Here is an 18,575-nt window from a genome sequence, read left to right as displayed (position 1 = left end):
CAAAAGTAGACGATCTATGATGTATAATGTGGCAGACATGAATTGTTATTGTGAGGTGAATCATTAAAAACAGAAATGGAAGGAAATTTTGGGAATGAAATTGTAAAAAACCTATTCAAAGTGAACAAGGAAGAGCTTACAAATGAAACAAGAAAAAAAAATGGGTGGGGGGATAATACGATGACCTGTCCTAGTTTACTTCAGCTTGGCTTGATTGGCAGCTTCAGCTTCTTGTCTTGCAGCTTGAAGGACATCGTTCAAAAACTGTGAGGTTGCATCTGATACAATGGGAGCATTGGTAGGAACTGATGCTGCAGCAGAAGCGGGTAGTGATGAGCGGATTGAGCTCTCTGTGATCACAGGAAGCTCCTGCTTTCTATCTTGTTCTTGCATATGCGATGATCCCTCCCCGTTATCAACCGTTTGGGCCTGTCCCACTTGATCGAATTTGTCTGATTCTTGGCTTGCTTCCTCCTTCAACTTGCGGTTATGCTGCCGAATGGCGTAATATACATCTTGGTAGCCAATTCGTAATTTGGAAGGAATGGCAATATTCTCTTCATTCATAATCTATAATTCGAGTATGTTTAACGTTGGCTACTAATGCAAAAAAAATAAAAAAATGTAGGGTATTTCCATGATTGAAATAAAGCAATCTTAATTACCTTGAACATTATTTCCTGTTCTGTTTTCAGGAGTTGTTTAATGCCTCTCCAATCCATACCCTCCTCCACACGTTGTCGAATCCACTCTCGAGCTTCTTTATCGATCGGTGTCTTGGCTAAGTCACTAGGTGTTCCAGGTTGATGTCCAGTATGTCGCCAGTGATATTTGATTTGCACTACCTCTGGGGTAACCTTCTTACAAGTCACAGTGAACATCGCCTCACAACCGCACCTAATGCTGGTAGCGGCCTTTCTCTGCTTGGCTTGTGATGTGTAATGACCACGACGATGGCAACGGAAGACTCTGTAGAATATATTGGTTTGAGGTCGGCCACCTGTTCCAGTTGTCTTTCGTCTATACGTGTATTTGGGAGTTTGATCGTGAAACTTGCAAGCGAATCTTCTTTCTTGGTCCGTCTTCCAATTTTCCCACTGATGGGTTGGCATAGTAAGCGTAACGGGACATTCTTCTGCAAAGTCTGTTGCCGGTACGTGAAGTTTTGATGAGAACGACTGATCTACAAGCTGCGTTTGCTCAAGTACGTCGAGTTCGGTATTGCTATTTTGTAACGCAGACATATATCGAGTATTGCTCGTAAAAATAAAAGGCCTGAAGGGAATGCAGGAAAACGTGGACTGCGCCAGGCCCACACCTGCTTTAGGATCACGTGTGTACACGTCATCAACATTTCCACCATTCAGAGCTCAAGATTTTGTGATGACGTAAGCATAAGGGTTAAAAAAACGATGTTTGAAAATGCTCCAATTGTCAGAGCTTGTGAGCAGCATGAGGACCTTCCTGCAGCTAAAGATAGGTCTCTTAGAGTTAATTACTTTGGTAAAGTTTGTACTGATATCTCAAAATATGAAATAAACTAGATGTGTAACTAAAAATAGCGTTGCTGATTCCTACCTATGTGTTCATAGAGCAGAACTTGAAGATGGCCTGATGTTCAATGCAGGATAAAGAAACCATCAAAAGCATTTGGCCCAAGGAAAACAATGGGCCTTGTACCAATAATTCCATGTTCCTGGTGATGTTGTGTAGTTCTTTGGACGATTGATTACATTAACCTTTATTTTTATTATCGAATTACACAATTCAGACCGTGTTCAGCCTATGCTTTTGTGTTTGTGACAAACAGTAATTCATCCATCAAAATTCGTGCTCGCTGGCAGCAATTGTTCAGGCTTGCGGTGTTCCAATGCATGCCTGACAATTTTTTTTCTTCAAAGGTAAACGGAGCGAAAATAAGTTGACAAATAGTATGCCCGGAGCAGGAACACTCCAGGATGGCCCAGCAGTTCACGCAGAAGTATTAGGCAACATTCAGAGTCTCCTGGTTGTTATCAATGAGCCCTTCTTTCCTGATAAATATACACTGACTTCCACGAACTTACTACGCGATCAAACCTCCATTCTCCCATTCCCAACGACTGTCTACCCTCAAGATTTCAAACCACAAAATGTCAATGAAAATGCTTTTTCAGTTCGACTGAGGTTGGCTCGAAGTATCACGGTGACTCATGATAGCGAAAACTCTATACTGAATGCCAAAGACTTGAAGGATATATCGACCATCAAATGCAGAGAGTGCAACGCGACTCTCAGCAATAAAGCATTTCCCGTTGTAAAGGATCTACCTTCGGAACACTGGATGGAACTGGTAGAATGCTGGATCTGTCATGAAACTTCTGAGAAGGAACACAGTGGCAAGTTACAGCCCATAATGGCGCAGCCGAACTTGCTTCTGGTTAGCAATACATATCTGCTTTTTCATCCGGAAGACATCCAAAATGTAAAACTTGACAGCCATTGTCCGCCTGTAAATGTAAGTCCAAAGCTATTTTATCTGTTTTTAGCTAGTTATGGATCTAAAGAAGGCCTACGAAGTTGAGCTTTTCTTCTTTGGCCGATACAAAGATCCTAGATCAAATTATCAAATGGAATTTGCACCTTCACGGGAGCTTATGACATTGATAGCCGGGAAGACACCTTGCATCAACACAGTACCTTGTGTGCGAGCTACTGCCTTTGGCATACATGAATATAACGGGAGACCAGCTATTCCTTACTTACAAAATTACTATATCATACAGTGGGATAATGTGATTGCCATGAAATGGATACCCATGGTTTGCTCAGCATGTAACTCGGCGGTTGGTGAAAAACAATATCGAGTGTCACATAATGAAAATGGTAAGTATACTCTGGGTATGTCTACCGGCAATCAAATCAAGGTTACTAAAATGTTCCAGGCGCAATACCGAATGCAGAAGCTATAAAGCTTTACAAGTATGCCGTACAGATCACTATGAAAGAAAACCCGGCGGATACCTTTCAATTTGATGCGTCATTCCAACGTTATGTAGCTATGGATTTTATTGAACTGTTCTCGGCACATGCAACCTATAAATTCTTGATATATGATCGGTCGGACGAAAGTATACATGGACTGGTAAGTAATACTACCAAAAGACGCATCCATCAAAGGTCCCTTGAACTAACGAATAATTATAAACAGATATGGGTCTTCAACCCCGATATCCAGGTGTACAACTCAGTCTCAAACATTGGCGGTGGATGGCAGAGGGGTAAGAGACTGATGTCTTTGATTGTGAACGGAATTTTTCCCTGTTTTTGCTGACTCAAATCCTGATGATTTTAAGCTATGAAGGTGTTGTACATCGATAATGAAGTAGATACTGCTGCTGCTTCTAGGTAAATATTATTTGATGAGCATTCTGTTCGCTTTTTAGAGCATTTATTCATTTCTTTGTTGTCATCAGACATATAGAAAATTGGAAGATAGACAAGTCGGTGGATAAACTCACTTATCCAGGCAAATATTGCAGGGAACTATTTGCAAAGCTGGCCGAGAATAACCTCGCTATACCAGAACATCTGCGAAAGGCACCTGCTGGCAGTCCCTTGGCAGATTTTGGGTTTGCTTACTTGACGCGCTGAACAAGCCATTGTACATATCAAGAATAAAAAACTAGAATTACTTTGCATAAATTTTTTTTTCCGGGTGACATGCTGTTTGTGTGTGTCAGTGCCAAACAACGTACTGTATTGCTTATCAATTTGTTTCACAAAGAAAAAAATAATTAGACAAACAGCAGGTAATGTATGACTACAAATTTGCTGGCTGTAAAGAAATACCTTACCAACAGCTGTCCACATTGCGGATTTTTTGTACACTGTTGATGTTCTTGATATTGCAAGGGCAAATGAAGCATATTCTGAAACTACTTCCACATCTAGCCTCAGCCGAAAAGCACAGACCACGATGTTTCTCCTCTGCAAAGAGCAGGTGGACTACTGGATAATGTTTTATTAAGCGACTGTGAAGTCATACTCTCTTTCACCGAGTTTTCATTTTTCTCCCTCTTCCTTTCCTTCCTTATACACTTGTACTTTACTTGTACGACTTGTCGCCTCAAATACCTTAAACCTTGGGTAGAGGGAGTTTTCACTCTGTCATGGCTATCATGCTACCAATCGAGATATTACAGATTATATTTCAGCAATTCAAACGACAAGCCGATTTTAGCGTCTTGAGCCGAGTGTGTCGACAATGGCATGTTGTAGCAACAAGTTTGTTATATCGATGTCCAACCTTAGAGTCGGAAACACAAATTAAATTATTTTGTCAAAGCTCAGAAGGCGCCAGAGCATACATCCAACAACTTGACTTCTCGACAGTCAGTTCGTGGCTGACCGACGAGATTTTATTATGCTTGATACCTGAGGATGCAAATAGCAGAGCCCACAAATCAATAAGATCGTTGGGCCTAGCGAACTGCAACCGATTATCTTGTCAAAGTATATTTGCTTTTTTGAAGAGTTGCTCCCTTGACCATGTACTTCAGGAAGCGGTATTTGCGAACTGCCTGCTGTCAGACCAAATCATTTCTCTACTATCACAATCTCGATCAGTGCGGAAACTGAACATTTGCAATACCATGATCCAGCCATGCGTTGATATGGAAACATCACATTGTCTTGGTCCATTTGCAAAGGCGTGCGAAAATCTCGAGGAACTTGACATGTCATTTTGTGCTTGGGTTGATGAGCATACCATGGATACCATCTGTCGACTGCGACATCTGCGAAAGCTCAGTATTCGGTGGTGTCACCGAGTACCCATCCAATCCATATTTCACATTGTTCAACACCTTTCTTCCCTACAGTCGCTGGATGTTCGCCATGTCAACGGCGTTAATCACCCGGACATCATACGCTTCGTATTGTATTTACGACCTAGTTTAGGAGAAGTTCATTTCACACAAGAGCAAAAAATCATGACTTGCGCTAGAAGACTTGCCGGCGGAGACGTGGAAATGGCAGTGTCCGGCTGACTTGACATAGAGCTTTTCAACATGATGCCCGGACGAGGTTCGATTTTGACTGTACAACGTTTCCCTTACACATATAATCCCTTGTCATCATCAACCATCCGATAGAAAAACCGAATGTGTTTTCGTACTTGCGCGTTATTTAAAATAATGAAATCTTTGTTTTTTAAAATATCACATTTTCTGCAAATCATATATATACAATCGTTCAGTACCGGGTAACAGGAGGCAGGATAGCCGAAATTGTAATGGGGAGGTGGTTCTATTGAGATGAGCACGATAGGCAGAACGTGCGTTCTATATGGCTTGAATAGCTGAAGGAAGGAGAAAACGATAAATGGTATTTCCTAGATTTGCGATAGTGCCGGATGCACTTACTCTATGGTGGAACACGTTCCGCAGAACTCGTTATTGCAAGTTGAGCAGTGTTGTCGACAATTCGAACAGATTGCGTGTTCGCAAAAGTTGCAGGGCTGCAGTGAATCCATCCTGTTGCATCTGTAACATCGAGATGAGTATCCATTTGTCGCGCCGTGGTTTATCTGCGCGTTCATTAGCATGTTGACGGTTTGATCTAATTCAAAAGCGCGACGAAAGCAACCATGAGTTTGCCGTCACAAGAAATCAACCCCGATTCAAGACATGCCACTGTACCATATAATGCATCAACATTGGTATCGTATCTAGACTTTTGCTTCAGCACATTGACTAAATTTCCAAATGGATTTTTCCGTTTCTGTGGTGAGGAACTCATGTCAGTAGTATAAAGCTCTGTGCGGGAAACATTGACCCACGCGAGATTTGCTTTTTCGGAGCTGAAACTCGTACTCTCAAGCTTTTGGCTTGAAAATATCACAAACGATTTCTTTAATTTTACACAAATTGGATTTTTTTAAGCTTTTTACAAAAAAGAAAACCACAAAAAGAACTACTTAGAACGATCGATTTTTTTTTCTTTTGAAAAAAGAACATTTTTACTATACAGTTAAAATTGTGCCATTACGTCATGAATTCCTACAAATAGATTGGTTGTAAAATTTCTTCGTTAGAATCCATGCGACTGAGACCAATGGAATGTCCTCTCGTCAATATAGCGGGAGTAGTATGAGACCTGTGCATGAGTGGTGGTTCATTACTCGTATACAAGGCGGAATTAATAAACTCGTTGTGAGAGACCTGTGCTTCTAAAGTTGCAATTTGGGAAGTAGACGGGACCGTCAGGCTTATATCGTTATGGATCATGGGTAACGGGCTAGGTCCAGGTAAAGGCGCATAGGCAGATATTATTTCACCCTCATGAAGATGGTGAATCTCGGCAGCACGAGCTAATTCGGTCTCCCGCTGTTGATGTTCGATAAGCTTATTGATATATCGAGCATAGTGGATGATGAATTCCGCTTGACGCATTGTTTCAATGGATTTCGGGCTACGCCGCATTCGCACATATCGGATAGCTCGTTCAGAAGTATGACAAAATCGACTTTTTAACAGCCAGCAACAGGCGAACAGACCGGCTCTACCAACGCCTGCAATGAGAGGAAAGGAAAGTCGGTTATGGTACTCCTTGAGTCGAAGATCTCGGGACAAATAAATCTATAAATGTCTTTCGTCAACTTACCACCGCGACAATGGGTCAGCACATTTTCACCTCTACTCATCTTTTCTGAAACCAGATCGATGACGATGTCTATCTCCTCAATGGTATGTGGGCAGCTGCCTTCCATCATTGGAAGGCGAAGAATTTCGATATTATTTTTCGTGGCCATTTCATAGTAGCGGGGCCATGGCGCCCCGAGGAAACTTAGTTCTGCATCATTCAAACAGCTAAATAAAATAAAAACACACAGGTGTTAGCCACAACAAACGAGTCTTGAGTGTCAACCACGAGACAGGCTGGAGACACAGGGTTGAGAATAATGTTACACACACGTACCAAACAATTGTGGTAATGCCGAACTGGCGATTCAGCCTGGCAAAATCCAAGTCTAGATCTCGATTGATAGCGGCTCTACCACGAACAGGTCCATTTAGTCGAACCTTTTTACCGGGACACGATGACAGTGCGAGGTTCCCGAAGGCTTTCGGGGCTCCAATCGGTTGTCGGATTTGCTGCAGTTCAAGCAGGTGAAGAGAGGGTTGTGAAATCGTTAAATCGTACAAATCTATTCTGTCGGGTAGGCCTGAACTAGATAGAAAGGCCATATATTCGATTGGTATTATCCAGCTTATACTAAAGAAACACATGGATGTTAACATTTTGGACATTGGAGTGCAGTTCTCCTAAAGCCCAGAAAGACGGGAAGAATCCACTTTACTTTATGGGATGTGATATGGAGTTTTTGGGCACGAATGGTAGACCAATGGACGGATCGACACTCGACTGCGATGAATAGTGTATTATCGAATCCATCATTGACATGGTTCGAGTTAAAAGTAAGAAGTCATTGGCCAAGAGTGAAAAAAGTAGAAGTGGTTCAGTTTATTGCGCAGTCACACCGGGCACAATCTGTGCGGTGAGCTGATTGGTATTTTTACCAGTCATAGTTGAAACGATTCAAAGCCCCAGCTGAGTCTTGCATGTCTTTCTGTACTTTCTTACGCATATAAAAAATGGGACAGTCTTTACTAGTGCAAAGAACATCTTGGTGAAGTGATCCTTGGCATCGCTGACACTGCGTCCACAGCCTTGAGAAGCGGATTTCAAGATCATTCACCGCAGAAAGTTGCTTTTGATACAGTTCTCCTACACGCGATCGACAATGCTTGCAGACTGCAGAATTATCTAACGCCACAATAGAAAAATAATGTTTAATAAAATCGTCCTTTTAGTGAGCTTTCAGCGAAGAGGAGTAGTTTGTACATACCACCTTTAGGAAGAGGGGTCTTACATCCCATGCAAGTGGCGGTCTTAACTGTAAACTTCATAAGACCACCAACGGTTGGAGTTGAGATATTCACCGTGCGAGTGTGTTCTCCAGCAACTATTATTGGTAGTCAGGTTAGTAAATACGTATCCAAAACACACGCTGTAATAACATATCACCCTCGTATGTCCCCTCACACCCCTATTCAGTGGGTGTGGCTCTTGCAAACTTACGAAGTGATTCCGCTTTATCACCCAAGATGGGTTCGAAGATTCTCATCAAAGGCTTGGAAAGTTGGTTATCCAGATAGTATTTCGTATCAATTGGTATATTGTTCTCTAGAACGTATATAGGATCTTCTGATTTCTCGTACGCAGCAGCGCCTATTATGGAATCAAATTGATAAGCATATGATAGAAGCTATATTTTGACACTTTAAGACATACCTTTAGCGCCTTTTATAATAACATATGCAACACGATCTCCAAGAGCTGGCGCGGACCCTGCATCACGTTGACGCATACGTTCAGCTAGTTCAACGTGAGCTTGTTTTCCTGCATAGTCGGATTTACTGAGGGCTTTAGTGATAACGAGATTTGAAAGATCGACCTTGTTTTGTAACAGGTCCGCGATGGTCCGCTTGACGAACCTGAAGCACAAAATGGAGATCAGTACATGAATCAAAGCTGTTCAGTGGGGAAACATCTAGTTACTTACTCTTGAGCTCCGTTAACATCTCGATCAATGAGGAGTTTATGCAAGCATGTTTCGATCACAGTTTGTACCAATCGACAATTATCTCTTCTTACGGTCTGCGAAATGCTGTGTTGGAACGATAGGAAGACAGGAAGATATATATAATTTATACGGCCTTACCTCAATACCCTTTGAATCAAGTTTATCATACTTTTTCGGGTTTGTCCAGTACAGACCAGCATATCGTTTCTTGTTGATGAGAAGATATGGGAAGTAAACTTTTTCAAACTCCAAATTGATGGGCCGAATAAACTCTTTAGTCACAAGCTGTGAAGCAATGGTTCCTGTTTTAGCAGATTTCATAGGTTAGCCGTCGAATAACACCTAATAAACAGACCAATCTGATTCTTTCTTACCAAGCTCCATAGCTTCTTCCAAGTTATCGACGCCAAACTTGATCATGACCGAATCGGTATCTCCATAAATAACTTGCGCATCATGCTTATATCCATTTTTGATGTTAAAGGTATCTTCGACAACTTGTTTAGTTTTCATGATCATCTGTCTACCGTAAGCTGTTGTACTTGACGAAATTTGCAAACATGGCAGCTTTCCAATCGTTGCACCTGTGAAACCATAAACAGAGTTTGCACTGATCTAAATGTCATTGGTATACGTTAGTATTCAGGCGTGACCCGACAAGAGGACACGAAGGCCTAACAAACCTTTAACGCGAGCTGTCTACCGTCTAACACAGCTCGCTTGAATGGATCTGTTTCCTTTTTTAAATCTGCCTTGGCTCTTTTACGTGCTGCAAGGAGTTCTGTCAGAATTTCAGGAAGGAGTCCAGGCCGCCGATTTGACTTGACGAAGAAATCTAAATAGAAACATAGATTAGGAGCTGTGACACAGTACGTTTGTACTCTATCAGATCAAATTCCGAGATTACCATTGTTTGGTGTAATTATGTAGTCTTCATCTTTGACTAAATTAAGTTTTTCAATTGTACTAGAAGATACCAGTGTGGTATAGCACAAATTATGAGCTTGCATAATGGATGGATACAGGGAGCTGAAATCCAGTGTGGCAATTGGAACGTCGTAGTATCCTTTAGTTGGCTCAATGACAGTTGCACCTTCATATTGTTCATCGCCCACTAAAAGAGAACGCCGTTGTTAGCTTCCATGGACACATACCAAAAATTATATAGCTAATATAAACATACTCTCAGTACGAATGGCGGGGATAACCAAATCTTGCTCCAATGCCTTTCTATACAGCTGAGATATGACCTTGATCTGCTGTCCACGTACTAGCACATAGTTGAAAGGAATACCCGTTACACGAGCCATTTCAGTATAGTTGTATAAACACATCAGCTTGTCCATCAGCCGCAGAGGAAGATACGCATCCTGAACAATTAGAAAAATGACCGGTCAGTTTGACGGCCATAGAGCCCAAGGTTGAATGCGTAGTTAAAACGTTTCCTCACCTTCAAACAGTATACTGCTAATCTTCTTCGAGTTTCAGCATTACCATTTTGCAGGTCTGTAATGATGGAATGATGTACGTCTTCTTTTTGTTCGCCTAGCATTGGGTTAGAGGTAAGTACACGGACAGTATAGAAGGTTACAGGCATTCGTATATCATGCATACCTAAAAATTGTGCACAAACAGAATTCAATGTATATGAACGAAGCTTGTAGTCACGTTGCATAACCTGCAGCATGTCAAGCTGCAGTCTTCCTTCCATGTTGATTGCCTTATTCTCACGCGTGCCATATGCCTTGGATGAAAACTTCGTATCCTTGGCTTCTGTCTTCACGCCTAAAATTGTATGTTACTACATTGTCGAACGAAAAAAGTAGCAGCGTCGTACCGACACATACCTCGAATGCGACCAAGAAAAGGGAATTTGTCGACGCCTAGATGCTTTGCTCTGTCCAGCAGATATGGGAAATCGAAGTTGCTAGTGTTATAGCCTACAACGACATCTGGGTCAATCTCAATTACAAAGTCTCTCCACTTTTGTAGTAGCTCTTTTTCGTCATAGAATTCAAGAGTATGTGTTCCGACAATATGAGCACAAGAGTTTAGAGTAAACACGTTGCGAATGAATGGTTTTGTTTCGCCTAATGAAAGAAAGTCGAGTGAGCGGTCGATTGAAAGCAACGCATTGATAGTGCCATATGCTTACCTTGTATTTTCACAACTGTGGCAATCTGAATGACTGGATCCACTTCTGGTTCTGGGAAAATACCCTTGCGTCCAGCACACTCGATATCAAAGCTGAGAACTCGTAGCGGAGCAATGTCACTCCACTCGCTTTCCGTAGGATGGCTGATAAACTTGTCATGACTTTTTTCAATCATGCGTTAATGGGATGCTCTCCATTCAGTCATACGTATTTAGGTCTGATAATACTTACAGAATGTCAACTTCGATCTGGGCGTGCGACACGGTATTTTGCCTCATAGAGTAGGTTCCGGCCGGTAATTCGATCCAGTTTGATCCAGTGACCTGATTGATATGATCAATTGTTAGAAATATCAGCGCAGATGGCAGCGCAGAGCAGATAATATACCTTGCAGTCAATCATAAAACGTAAAAGATAGGCCAGATTGCTCTCATAGGTGGTTTCTGCAATAACAGGCTTATCGTAGCCGGGCACAGTGAGTCCTGTTTCAAACTTCGCTCTGGCTTTAGCAATTGTCTTTGGTTCGTTGACAGTGATTTTGATGAATGGTGATTTGGAATCTCCATGATAACCGTATATACTTTGCTTGAGACATATTTCAACATTGACAATGCTGCCGGTTATGCCCAGGGATGAAGTAAGTATGCGCTTTAGAGACTCTACGTGTGTAGGTAGAAATCCAACGGGCGCAGGAACATAGAAGTAAGGTAGGAAACCATGTACATGGCACAATACACTATTACCGTCCTGAATGAAGAAGTGCTGGTGAGCAGACCTACAATAACTGTACCAAACTGAGATGGAAAGAAAAAATTGTGCCTACTTTTGTTACGCCGAAGAATCTAACGACGGGTCGATTTAACGTGTAGTCTATATATTCATCCGCTTCAATTTGCTGAAATACTGAAGTTACACCATTAATATCACCGTCTCTAAATATTCCATTCAAAGCATGACATGTCCCAAGTACCTAATTTGTCTGTGGCAGGGTTAAGCTTCGGTGGTGGACGTCGTGCCCATGCTCTCTCCGAATTCTCCACTATAAGACAACCAAAACGTGAATTAGACGATGCCTCATAACGAAGAAGAACTTTATGCGACAGTGAAACTCACAAGTGCTGCTCTGCTCGTCAGCTTCGGCAAAGTTGTGCAATGTGTCTTCGAAGGCCGATTTGGCAAGGTTGGGATCTCCAGTTTTGCGCTTCTTCAAGGACGTTGCAGGGTTAAATGGTTCAACTGACACTTCAATATCGTCTGAGGCCTTTGACGACTCATTCTCGTTCTGTCGTTTTGGGTTTGCTGCTGCTACCATTGAGAATGAAGAGTAACGTTGTTGAAACTGCGGCGCGTATCGAATTATTTTTTTTATTATTTTATTTTTTGCCGCTTTTCAAACGCGACTCGTGTGACAAGCAGTCAATCGCCTTGGCCAGAGCCGTTTGGTTTGAACTCAGTGAAGAAGAATTTCCTTCACCTGCCAACTTCATGCACACTAGATGTTGCTATTTTTATTCCAAGAAGATGCAACAGATACCTCAAGATAAGAATAAATTTAATGTGGTAAAATGGTACACTTTACTTTGACACACTGATTGGATTAGTCAGACAGCCAGAAGTTGCAATGATACATTTGTATTGTGGTTTACCAAAGTAAATTGTTATTCGAATACTGTATACAAGGCACTATCGTTACCAGTTTATTATACATCAATAATAAAATTTTACAATATTTACATGAAATCAGAATCATACGAGTTGGTAAGGTGAGCCGAGTCAGATGCATGCGAGTTCTGCGAAGTCGGTTGATCTGTAGTTAGCAGACGCTCAGAGGGTTCAGTCAAGTCAAGACTATCTTCTTCTTCTGCTTCCTCTGCATTATCTAAGTTTTCCAATACACGCTGGAGGTATCTAGGTCGGTTTGTATGGTTGAAAATATTATTCGATCCAGTGGATCCTTTTTGCTCAGGGCTGATGAGGCTCTGGCGGTATATTGCGTACATATTGGTAGACGCTGGCCGATTGGTATTTGGAGAGTTTGTCATGCTACTTGACCCAATCGTGTTATCATCAATGAAAGAATCTATAAATGATGATCTCTGATCATCTTCAACATCACTAGAAGCCCCTTCACCAGACTCTGAAGCTTCTAGGTCTAGGAATGGATTGCGTTGTCGAAAATGAGCGCTTTTGGGTAGCTGAACTTTTGGAGCAATTCTTCGACCCGATGGTGAGCTGTTTGAGCCTGAAGGTGCCAAGGTATTGGTATGTGATGGTCGGAGAGGCGAAGAAAATGCATCATCAGTTTGTGACGAGTACAGAATACGTTGTCTTCGTTGAGCGTGTGTATGTCTATGCTTTAGAGGTGAGGTCTTTTGAGACATTGTCCCCACGTTTGACACGTTTGAAGAAGAATGACCATGTTCAAAGGATTCAGCTAGCAGACTGGAATCTTCAGGCTTTTCTTCAGGGCTGGCTAGTAACTCTTCAAACCCATTTACCTTTCGAGATTGTTCAGCAGGTAGCGATGATGAATGCATGTCATTCATTGCGTCATCTTCACCATATCCTACTACTTCATCTTCATCAGACACTCTGTTGTCACTTCGACGAGGGGTGTCATCCAGAACAGGCGTATCTGAATCAGAGCTGAGCGCGATAACCTCTGAATAGTTTTTTACCGAGCGAAAGGGTGGCGATCTTTCAGCAAGGGTATATCCTCCTTCCAAATCAAGCTTGTTTTCCAGTATAGTGAGATCCAATTCCGCAAAATCGAATTCGAGGCAATCTTCATCGCTATCAGAGAAGTTGTCACGAGGAGGTTTTGAGTGGCCATTGTTCTTAAAGTAACTCGCTGCATCATCATTTTTCGACATTGGAGTTGGTTGTTCGATTGAATTTGGCTGGTTTTCATGAGAAATCGCGAGTCCTGTATTGCCCTCTTCAGAGGAGAGGTCGAAAAGGTCATCGCCAAAGTCATCGCCATTTGCAAAGGACTTGAAGTCAACTTGTTTACTTTTGGTATCATCTAATTGGTTGTACCTTCTAGGATCATTGGGAAGAAGAAGAGCACCTTCGTCTGTTTGATATTGTAAGTTGTCGTCAAAATCCATATCATCATCGTATTCCTCAACGATATTCCGCATTTCATCTTTCTGGACCTCAAAGGTTTTTCCAGTGGCTTTATATTCTTTGGAAAGGTACTCTTGTAGAGCTTCCTCAATGGCCCTTAGAGATTTCCCGTTCTGCTTTGAAAGTATAGACCATCTGTTTAATAAAACACTGTGCCCCTTACTTGAATATGGAGTAGGTCGTGATAATGAGGTTATGCGGCTACTTGCAACGTTGCGGACAGAGTTCAGATTGGCTTCTGCTTCGAAAGGATATACTGGAACAATACGATCGTTAAAAGTAAATTTCATATGACTTGATGCTTCAGTTGACGCCTTTTCGTGGCGGTAGGAGGAAGCCCGTGTAGCTGATTCCGTATGAGACTTGATTACTTGTTTGATTGGAGACTCCATGAGATTCTTCCCAAAAATACCAGTGTCATCCGATGAAATGAAAACGAACGAAGGCTTATCGTGAGCACCATCCTGACTACCTTCTGCAACATCAGCATTGGGTTTATCACCTATGAGCAAAGGTCGCTGAAGATTTCGGTCAGGAGAAAGCTCAGTAGCCATGATGACATCTTGTAATATATCATCTGCCAACTCCATTTCATCCTCATTAATTTCTTCTCGTCGAGGAGAATCATTCATAAAGGAAGGGTCAGGTTCCGTTTCCTGAGCAGCCGGTGTTGGAATAATCTCAGCACTAGAATCATCTAATGATTTTACGTTCTTTCGTCTCTTTGGAATCAGTAATTTGCTGGTTGTAGCAAGGCTGGAAGTCATATCAAAGTCATCGTCGTCATTTTTATCTTGTGAATGACCACGAAGTCCATTTAATATACGACGCTCCATTTTTGAAACCAAGGACACAAACTGAACGGTTCTGAATGAATGCGAGATCTTGGTGTTGCTCAATATTGTTTGTAGCGGGGTATATTTGTTTTCTGTCAACCGTTTTCTTGGATGCATCCATTCTGCCAGAATGCTTGTATCGGTTTGATTGTTGTTTTTAAGTGGTTGAAGGTATCGTCGTCTAAATTCATCCTCTTGGGAATCTCCTAAAGTACCATCACTCCGGAATTCATCAACTGTTTGATTCCGCTTTCGCTTTCCAATTTCTGGTTTCTTGTATTCGCCAATGCTGAGAACCGTTTTGGCAGGAACAGGTTTAATTCCATTTGGAAGAATGACGGGATTAAAGGGGTAGTAGTTGATGGCATCTCGTCGCGCTATCATGTCCTGTACTCGCTTGTAGTTATCCTTTGCTTGCTTATATTTACGTTCTTCCAATTCTGTCAGTAGTAAGACGCAACGTCCTTTTCTTTTTCGGCCAGTTCTTCCTAGTCGCTGGATCTGAAATGGTGCACGTTATAGCAATAGTCTAAAGGTATTTAAAGATTGTGCCTTACACATACCATTCGAATGGGAGAACTTTGCGAATCATAGCAAATGATTAAATCAACTTCTCCAATATCTAGACCCTCTTCTCCGATTGAAGTCGAAACGAGTACGTTAAATAATCCCCGCTTAAATTTGCTGATAACCTACCATAGAGTGTGAAATAGGTCAGTCTTTCTTTACGGACAAGATGCGCAATTGACCAACATAGAATTGAGGCGGCCTTACCTCTTGCTGCTCTTTTTGGTTCAAGCCCTTTGATCCTTTGGACTCGGCCTGCCCAACAAAATTGGTGCATCTAACAATTGGTTCATGCTTTGACAAAAACGTGACAATTTCGTTGACAGATTCACGTAGTGAAGAGAATATCATGATACGAGTATCTTCTACTTGATCATTGACATCCTCATTGGGTCTGTTCTGATCAGATTGGGTAAGGTGTTGCAAGACAGCGGCAAGAAGCTTATCCATCTTGGGATGACCAATGTAGTCGGGCTGCTCGTGCATTCTTTCCAAATCACGCAATAGTTTCTTTAGTTCTGGATTTCGAGCAATGGATATCTTTGACTTGGCGACGTGTTTTCCTGAATCCAAGTCTGTTTGAATATCTGTGATGGTTGACTTCATGCTTCGAACAAATGGACCGGTTCCATGCTGACATAGTAAATCATGCGCTCGACTTAACACATCTGCGGCAAGAAAACTACTGAAAACGATATTTTGTATGGCCTTGTTAAAATTCTTCGAGTTTGTTTGCCATATGCCACGAGCTTGCATGAGCATATAAGGTGTATTTCGATCAGGATCAATGTCATGGATCGCTTTGAATTGGTGTAACGATTTCAAAACTGGTAAGAAAACAGCCTCTCGAAACGTTGCTACAGCTTTTGGAAGCATGCCAAAGCCCCCTTGCATGTATGAAAGACTGACCACAACGGTTTGAATAGATTTTCCGTGGCTAAATTCTTGTATATCTAAGGAATCCTCGGTGCGTATTTGGATGTTGCTGATAAGCAGGTTATCTACAATCTTTTGCACGGCTTGCAGGCTCGTTCCCGGGGTGGCCGTCAATGCCAATACCCGAAAATCTTTGTGGCGATTCTTGATCTTACGCACAGCAACAGCATAGGCATATCCTCCAGTGGCTTTGTGAGCTTCATCAACCACTAAGCAAGCTAGTTTTTCAACTGGGAAGATATTTTCGTTGAGGTCGTTTTGCAAAATCTGTGGCGTAATAAAGAATAATCTTTTCGAATTCCATAGAGTTTTTCGTTTTGCTGCAGGCATTGCACCGGTTAATTCAGCTGTCTGATCCTGAGGGACACCACAAATTTTGAAGCAGGCTTCGATTTGCTGATTAACCAAAGGCTTGGTGGGGGCCATAAAAACGATTTTCGCAGTAGGGAACCAGCGGAAATAGTTGTACATAACCACAGCGGCAATGAATGTCTTTCCCAATCCAGTTGGCATAGCAACCAAGGTATTGTTGAATAGGGCACGCTGTACGATGTTGAATTGATAATTTCGGATGGGGTAGTTGATGGGATACACCCACGTAGTGCAAGCTTCGGCATCAAAAAAATGGGCACATTGTGCATCTTCTGGTGGTGGAGCTGGAGGAGCCTGCGGAGCCGGTGCATTCGTTACAGTATTGAAAGAGAAGCCAGAGCCACTCTGTCGATTAACCGGTGAGTTGGAAGGAGGATTTGGACGGGCGACCGCAACGCTCCCGCTGCTGGAGCCTGATTGAGAGAAAAAGTTATCCATTCTACTTTGATGTTGTCGTTGGGAACCGGATGTAGATCTCGGTGATGGTTGATTGCTAAAGTGTTGCTGCGGTGGCATAGTCTCCGTCAACTCCACAGCTTTCAGGAGCAAACTTTCGTCAAAATCAGCAAACATAGCGTCTTCTGCTTCTGCTGCCGCCGCCAACAAGGCGGCCTCATCAATGGTTGAGTCAAACTCGTCGTCAGAAGTTGATCCCGTCATTCATGTCGTGATTCCAAGCAGGACGCGTGCAGGTGGTATCTTTTCACCGCGAGAATTCCGTTCTTTTTTTCTGGGTGCAAAAATCGCGATCGAAATAAAAAAAGTCACGACAGAGGCGACAACGAATAAGACGCTTTTTGCAGCCGATCTCTGCCCAATGTCCAAAAAGCAACCAGAGAGAGCAAGAGCGCACAAAAATGTATACGACATAGAAGCACAACAGAAGCATCTGCGACGCCATTTAGAATCATTAGAGCGAGACAATCATCAACCGCTGGACGATGTTGAAGGACTTGTCAGCGTAGCTTTAGCACATATTGAAGACGATAACTCAGGTTCGCTCGTGATAACGCGATGTCAACTGCATGTCTTTACTTATGTCTTTTTTAACACCTATTTAACCCGGAAAATTTAGGGCGAAAACGTCAGAAAATATCGCGAGCCAACCCATTCTCCACTAGGCAAAATTTAGGCGCCTTGATCATAGAAGCAGTAATGTATCGTCGGTATCCAGACAGAATAGAGTTTGCTGATTTTACTCACAATGCACTCGTCTATAGAGGCTAGACCTACTCCCACCCGACATACCAACTTATTTGACGTGCAATGCAACTCCGTCACAATACCCACCTCGACAATTTTGCTCTGTATGTAGCTTCCAGAGCTCCTATAGATGTAGTAAATGTGGAATGAAATATTGTTCAGTCAAATGCTTGAGAACACACGAAGAAACGAGGTTAGTTGACTAAAGAAAAGGAAAAAAATATTACGAGCGACTACCTTGCTTTGGCTTTGTGATACTAACCACTTGCCTAAACAGATGCATGAAGTGGACCATATGACTTGTTGAACTACAGCGTGATGGAACAGGAAGTGACCCCGTCATTTTCTGTTGGAGACATAAAACAACTGTAATATAGAATGGAGTGGTATTCAACGCTCCAATGAAATAAAATTGGGCTCTAAGAACCAGTCCATGGTGGAAACATATGATTAGTCAGCTCAACTAGCCAGTGCAATCTGTGCAGAAACAGGCAAATGGCCCATGGGTAACGTAACGTCGCCACCAACCTACATTGAGGGTTACTGGTGCATTATCAACTCTCTGTGGCATGCGACATCAACTGGATGGGAATGCAGCAGCGTGGAATCATAATAAATAGTATGAGTTCACGATGTAGATAAAAATGCGCTGTACGCTGCAGAGGAAGGAAAGCGGGAAGCGACTGTAAGGTCTATTAGCTAATAAAGTACAAGATGGTCTGATTCCTTGCGCACGGACACATCCGAT

The 18,575-nt window shown here is 42.3% G+C and overlaps 8 protein-coding genes across 8 annotated transcripts; 3 read left to right on the top strand and 5 right to left on the bottom strand.

The window, feature by feature from the left end:
• Position 1: 1 nt before the first annotated feature.
• On the bottom strand, positions 2–1,541 carry K450DRAFT_224491 (uncharacterized protein). Its single transcript, XM_051586227.1, has 2 exons — positions 666–1,541; positions 2–570 (listed from the first exon to the last, which is right to left on the bottom strand). The coding sequence occupies exons 1-2, from the start codon at positions 1,242–1,244 to the stop codon at positions 196–198; spliced, it is 954 nt and encodes a 317-aa protein (XP_051448163.1). The 5' UTR covers positions 1,245–1,541; the 3' UTR covers positions 2–195.
• On the top strand, positions 1,454–3,642 carry K450DRAFT_224481 (uncharacterized protein). Its single transcript, XM_051586226.1, has 7 exons — positions 1,454–1,503; positions 1,593–2,497; positions 2,766–2,865; positions 2,925–3,124; positions 3,191–3,260; positions 3,336–3,387; positions 3,456–3,642. Exons 2-7 carry the CDS (start codon positions 1,934–1,936, stop codon positions 3,631–3,633), a joined length of 1,164 nt encoding a protein of 387 aa, XP_051448162.1. The 5' UTR covers positions 1,454–1,503; positions 1,593–1,933; the 3' UTR covers positions 3,634–3,642.
• Positions 3,643–3,979: 337 nt separating this feature from the next.
• On the top strand, positions 3,980–5,397 carry K450DRAFT_224477 (uncharacterized protein). Its single transcript, XM_051586225.1, has one exon. It carries the CDS (start codon positions 4,152–4,154, stop codon positions 5,028–5,030), a length of 879 nt encoding a protein of 292 aa, XP_051448161.1. The 5' UTR covers positions 3,980–4,151; the 3' UTR covers positions 5,031–5,397.
• On the bottom strand, positions 5,160–5,691 carry K450DRAFT_224476 (uncharacterized protein). Its single transcript, XM_051586224.1, has 2 exons — positions 5,406–5,691; positions 5,160–5,341 (listed from the first exon to the last, which is right to left on the bottom strand). Exons 1-2 carry the CDS (start codon positions 5,585–5,587, stop codon positions 5,290–5,292), a joined length of 234 nt encoding a protein of 77 aa, XP_051448160.1. The 5' UTR covers positions 5,588–5,691; the 3' UTR covers positions 5,160–5,289.
• Positions 5,692–5,871: 180 nt separating this feature from the next.
• K450DRAFT_224472 (uncharacterized protein) lies at positions 5,872–7,460 on the bottom strand. The gene is made up of 5 exons (XM_051586223.1): positions 7,343–7,460; positions 6,961–7,257; positions 6,646–6,851; positions 6,375–6,553; positions 5,872–6,175 (listed from the first exon to the last, which is right to left on the bottom strand). Exons 1-5 carry the CDS (start codon positions 7,444–7,446, stop codon positions 6,113–6,115), a joined length of 849 nt encoding a protein of 282 aa, XP_051448159.1. The 5' UTR covers positions 7,447–7,460; the 3' UTR covers positions 5,872–6,112.
• Positions 7,461–7,474: 14 nt separating this feature from the next.
• Positions 7,475–12,175, bottom strand: K450DRAFT_224470 (uncharacterized protein). Its single transcript, XM_051586222.1, has 19 exons — positions 11,898–12,175; positions 11,755–11,823; positions 11,608–11,687; positions 11,172–11,531; positions 11,016–11,107; positions 10,785–10,945; positions 10,477–10,719; positions 10,244–10,414; positions 10,080–10,174; positions 9,813–9,999; positions 9,537–9,743; positions 9,313–9,464; positions 9,004–9,244; positions 8,768–8,931; positions 8,609–8,703; positions 8,338–8,540; positions 8,125–8,274; positions 7,895–8,008; positions 7,475–7,809 (listed from the first exon to the last, which is right to left on the bottom strand). Exons 1-19 carry the CDS (start codon positions 12,094–12,096, stop codon positions 7,559–7,561), a joined length of 3,234 nt encoding a protein of 1,077 aa, XP_051448158.1. The 5' UTR covers positions 12,097–12,175; the 3' UTR covers positions 7,475–7,558.
• K450DRAFT_117555 (uncharacterized protein) lies at positions 12,174–17,667 on the bottom strand. Its single transcript, XM_051583937.1, has 3 exons — positions 15,524–17,667; positions 15,313–15,441; positions 12,174–15,250 (listed from the first exon to the last, which is right to left on the bottom strand). The coding sequence occupies exons 1-3, from the start codon at positions 17,282–17,284 to the stop codon at positions 12,515–12,517; spliced, it is 4,626 nt and encodes a 1,541-aa protein (XP_051448157.1). The 5' UTR covers positions 17,285–17,667; the 3' UTR covers positions 12,174–12,514.
• On the top strand, positions 17,418–18,278 carry K450DRAFT_277640 (uncharacterized protein). The gene is made up of 4 exons (XM_051593269.1): positions 17,418–17,619; positions 17,700–17,776; positions 17,845–18,020; positions 18,105–18,278. Exons 1-4 carry the CDS (start codon positions 17,442–17,444, stop codon positions 18,124–18,126), a joined length of 453 nt encoding a protein of 150 aa, XP_051448156.1. The 5' UTR covers positions 17,418–17,441; the 3' UTR covers positions 18,127–18,278.
• Positions 18,279–18,575: the final 297 nt, after the last annotated feature.

Source organism: Umbelopsis ramanniana, assembly GCF_025399195.1.
Source record: "Umbelopsis ramanniana AG unplaced genomic scaffold K450scaffold_6, whole genome shotgun sequence".
Lineage (NCBI taxonomy): Eukaryota > Fungi > Mucoromycota > Umbelopsidomycetes > Umbelopsidales > Umbelopsidaceae > Umbelopsis > Umbelopsis ramanniana.
This window is presented reverse-complemented; position numbering and strand designations above follow the sequence as displayed.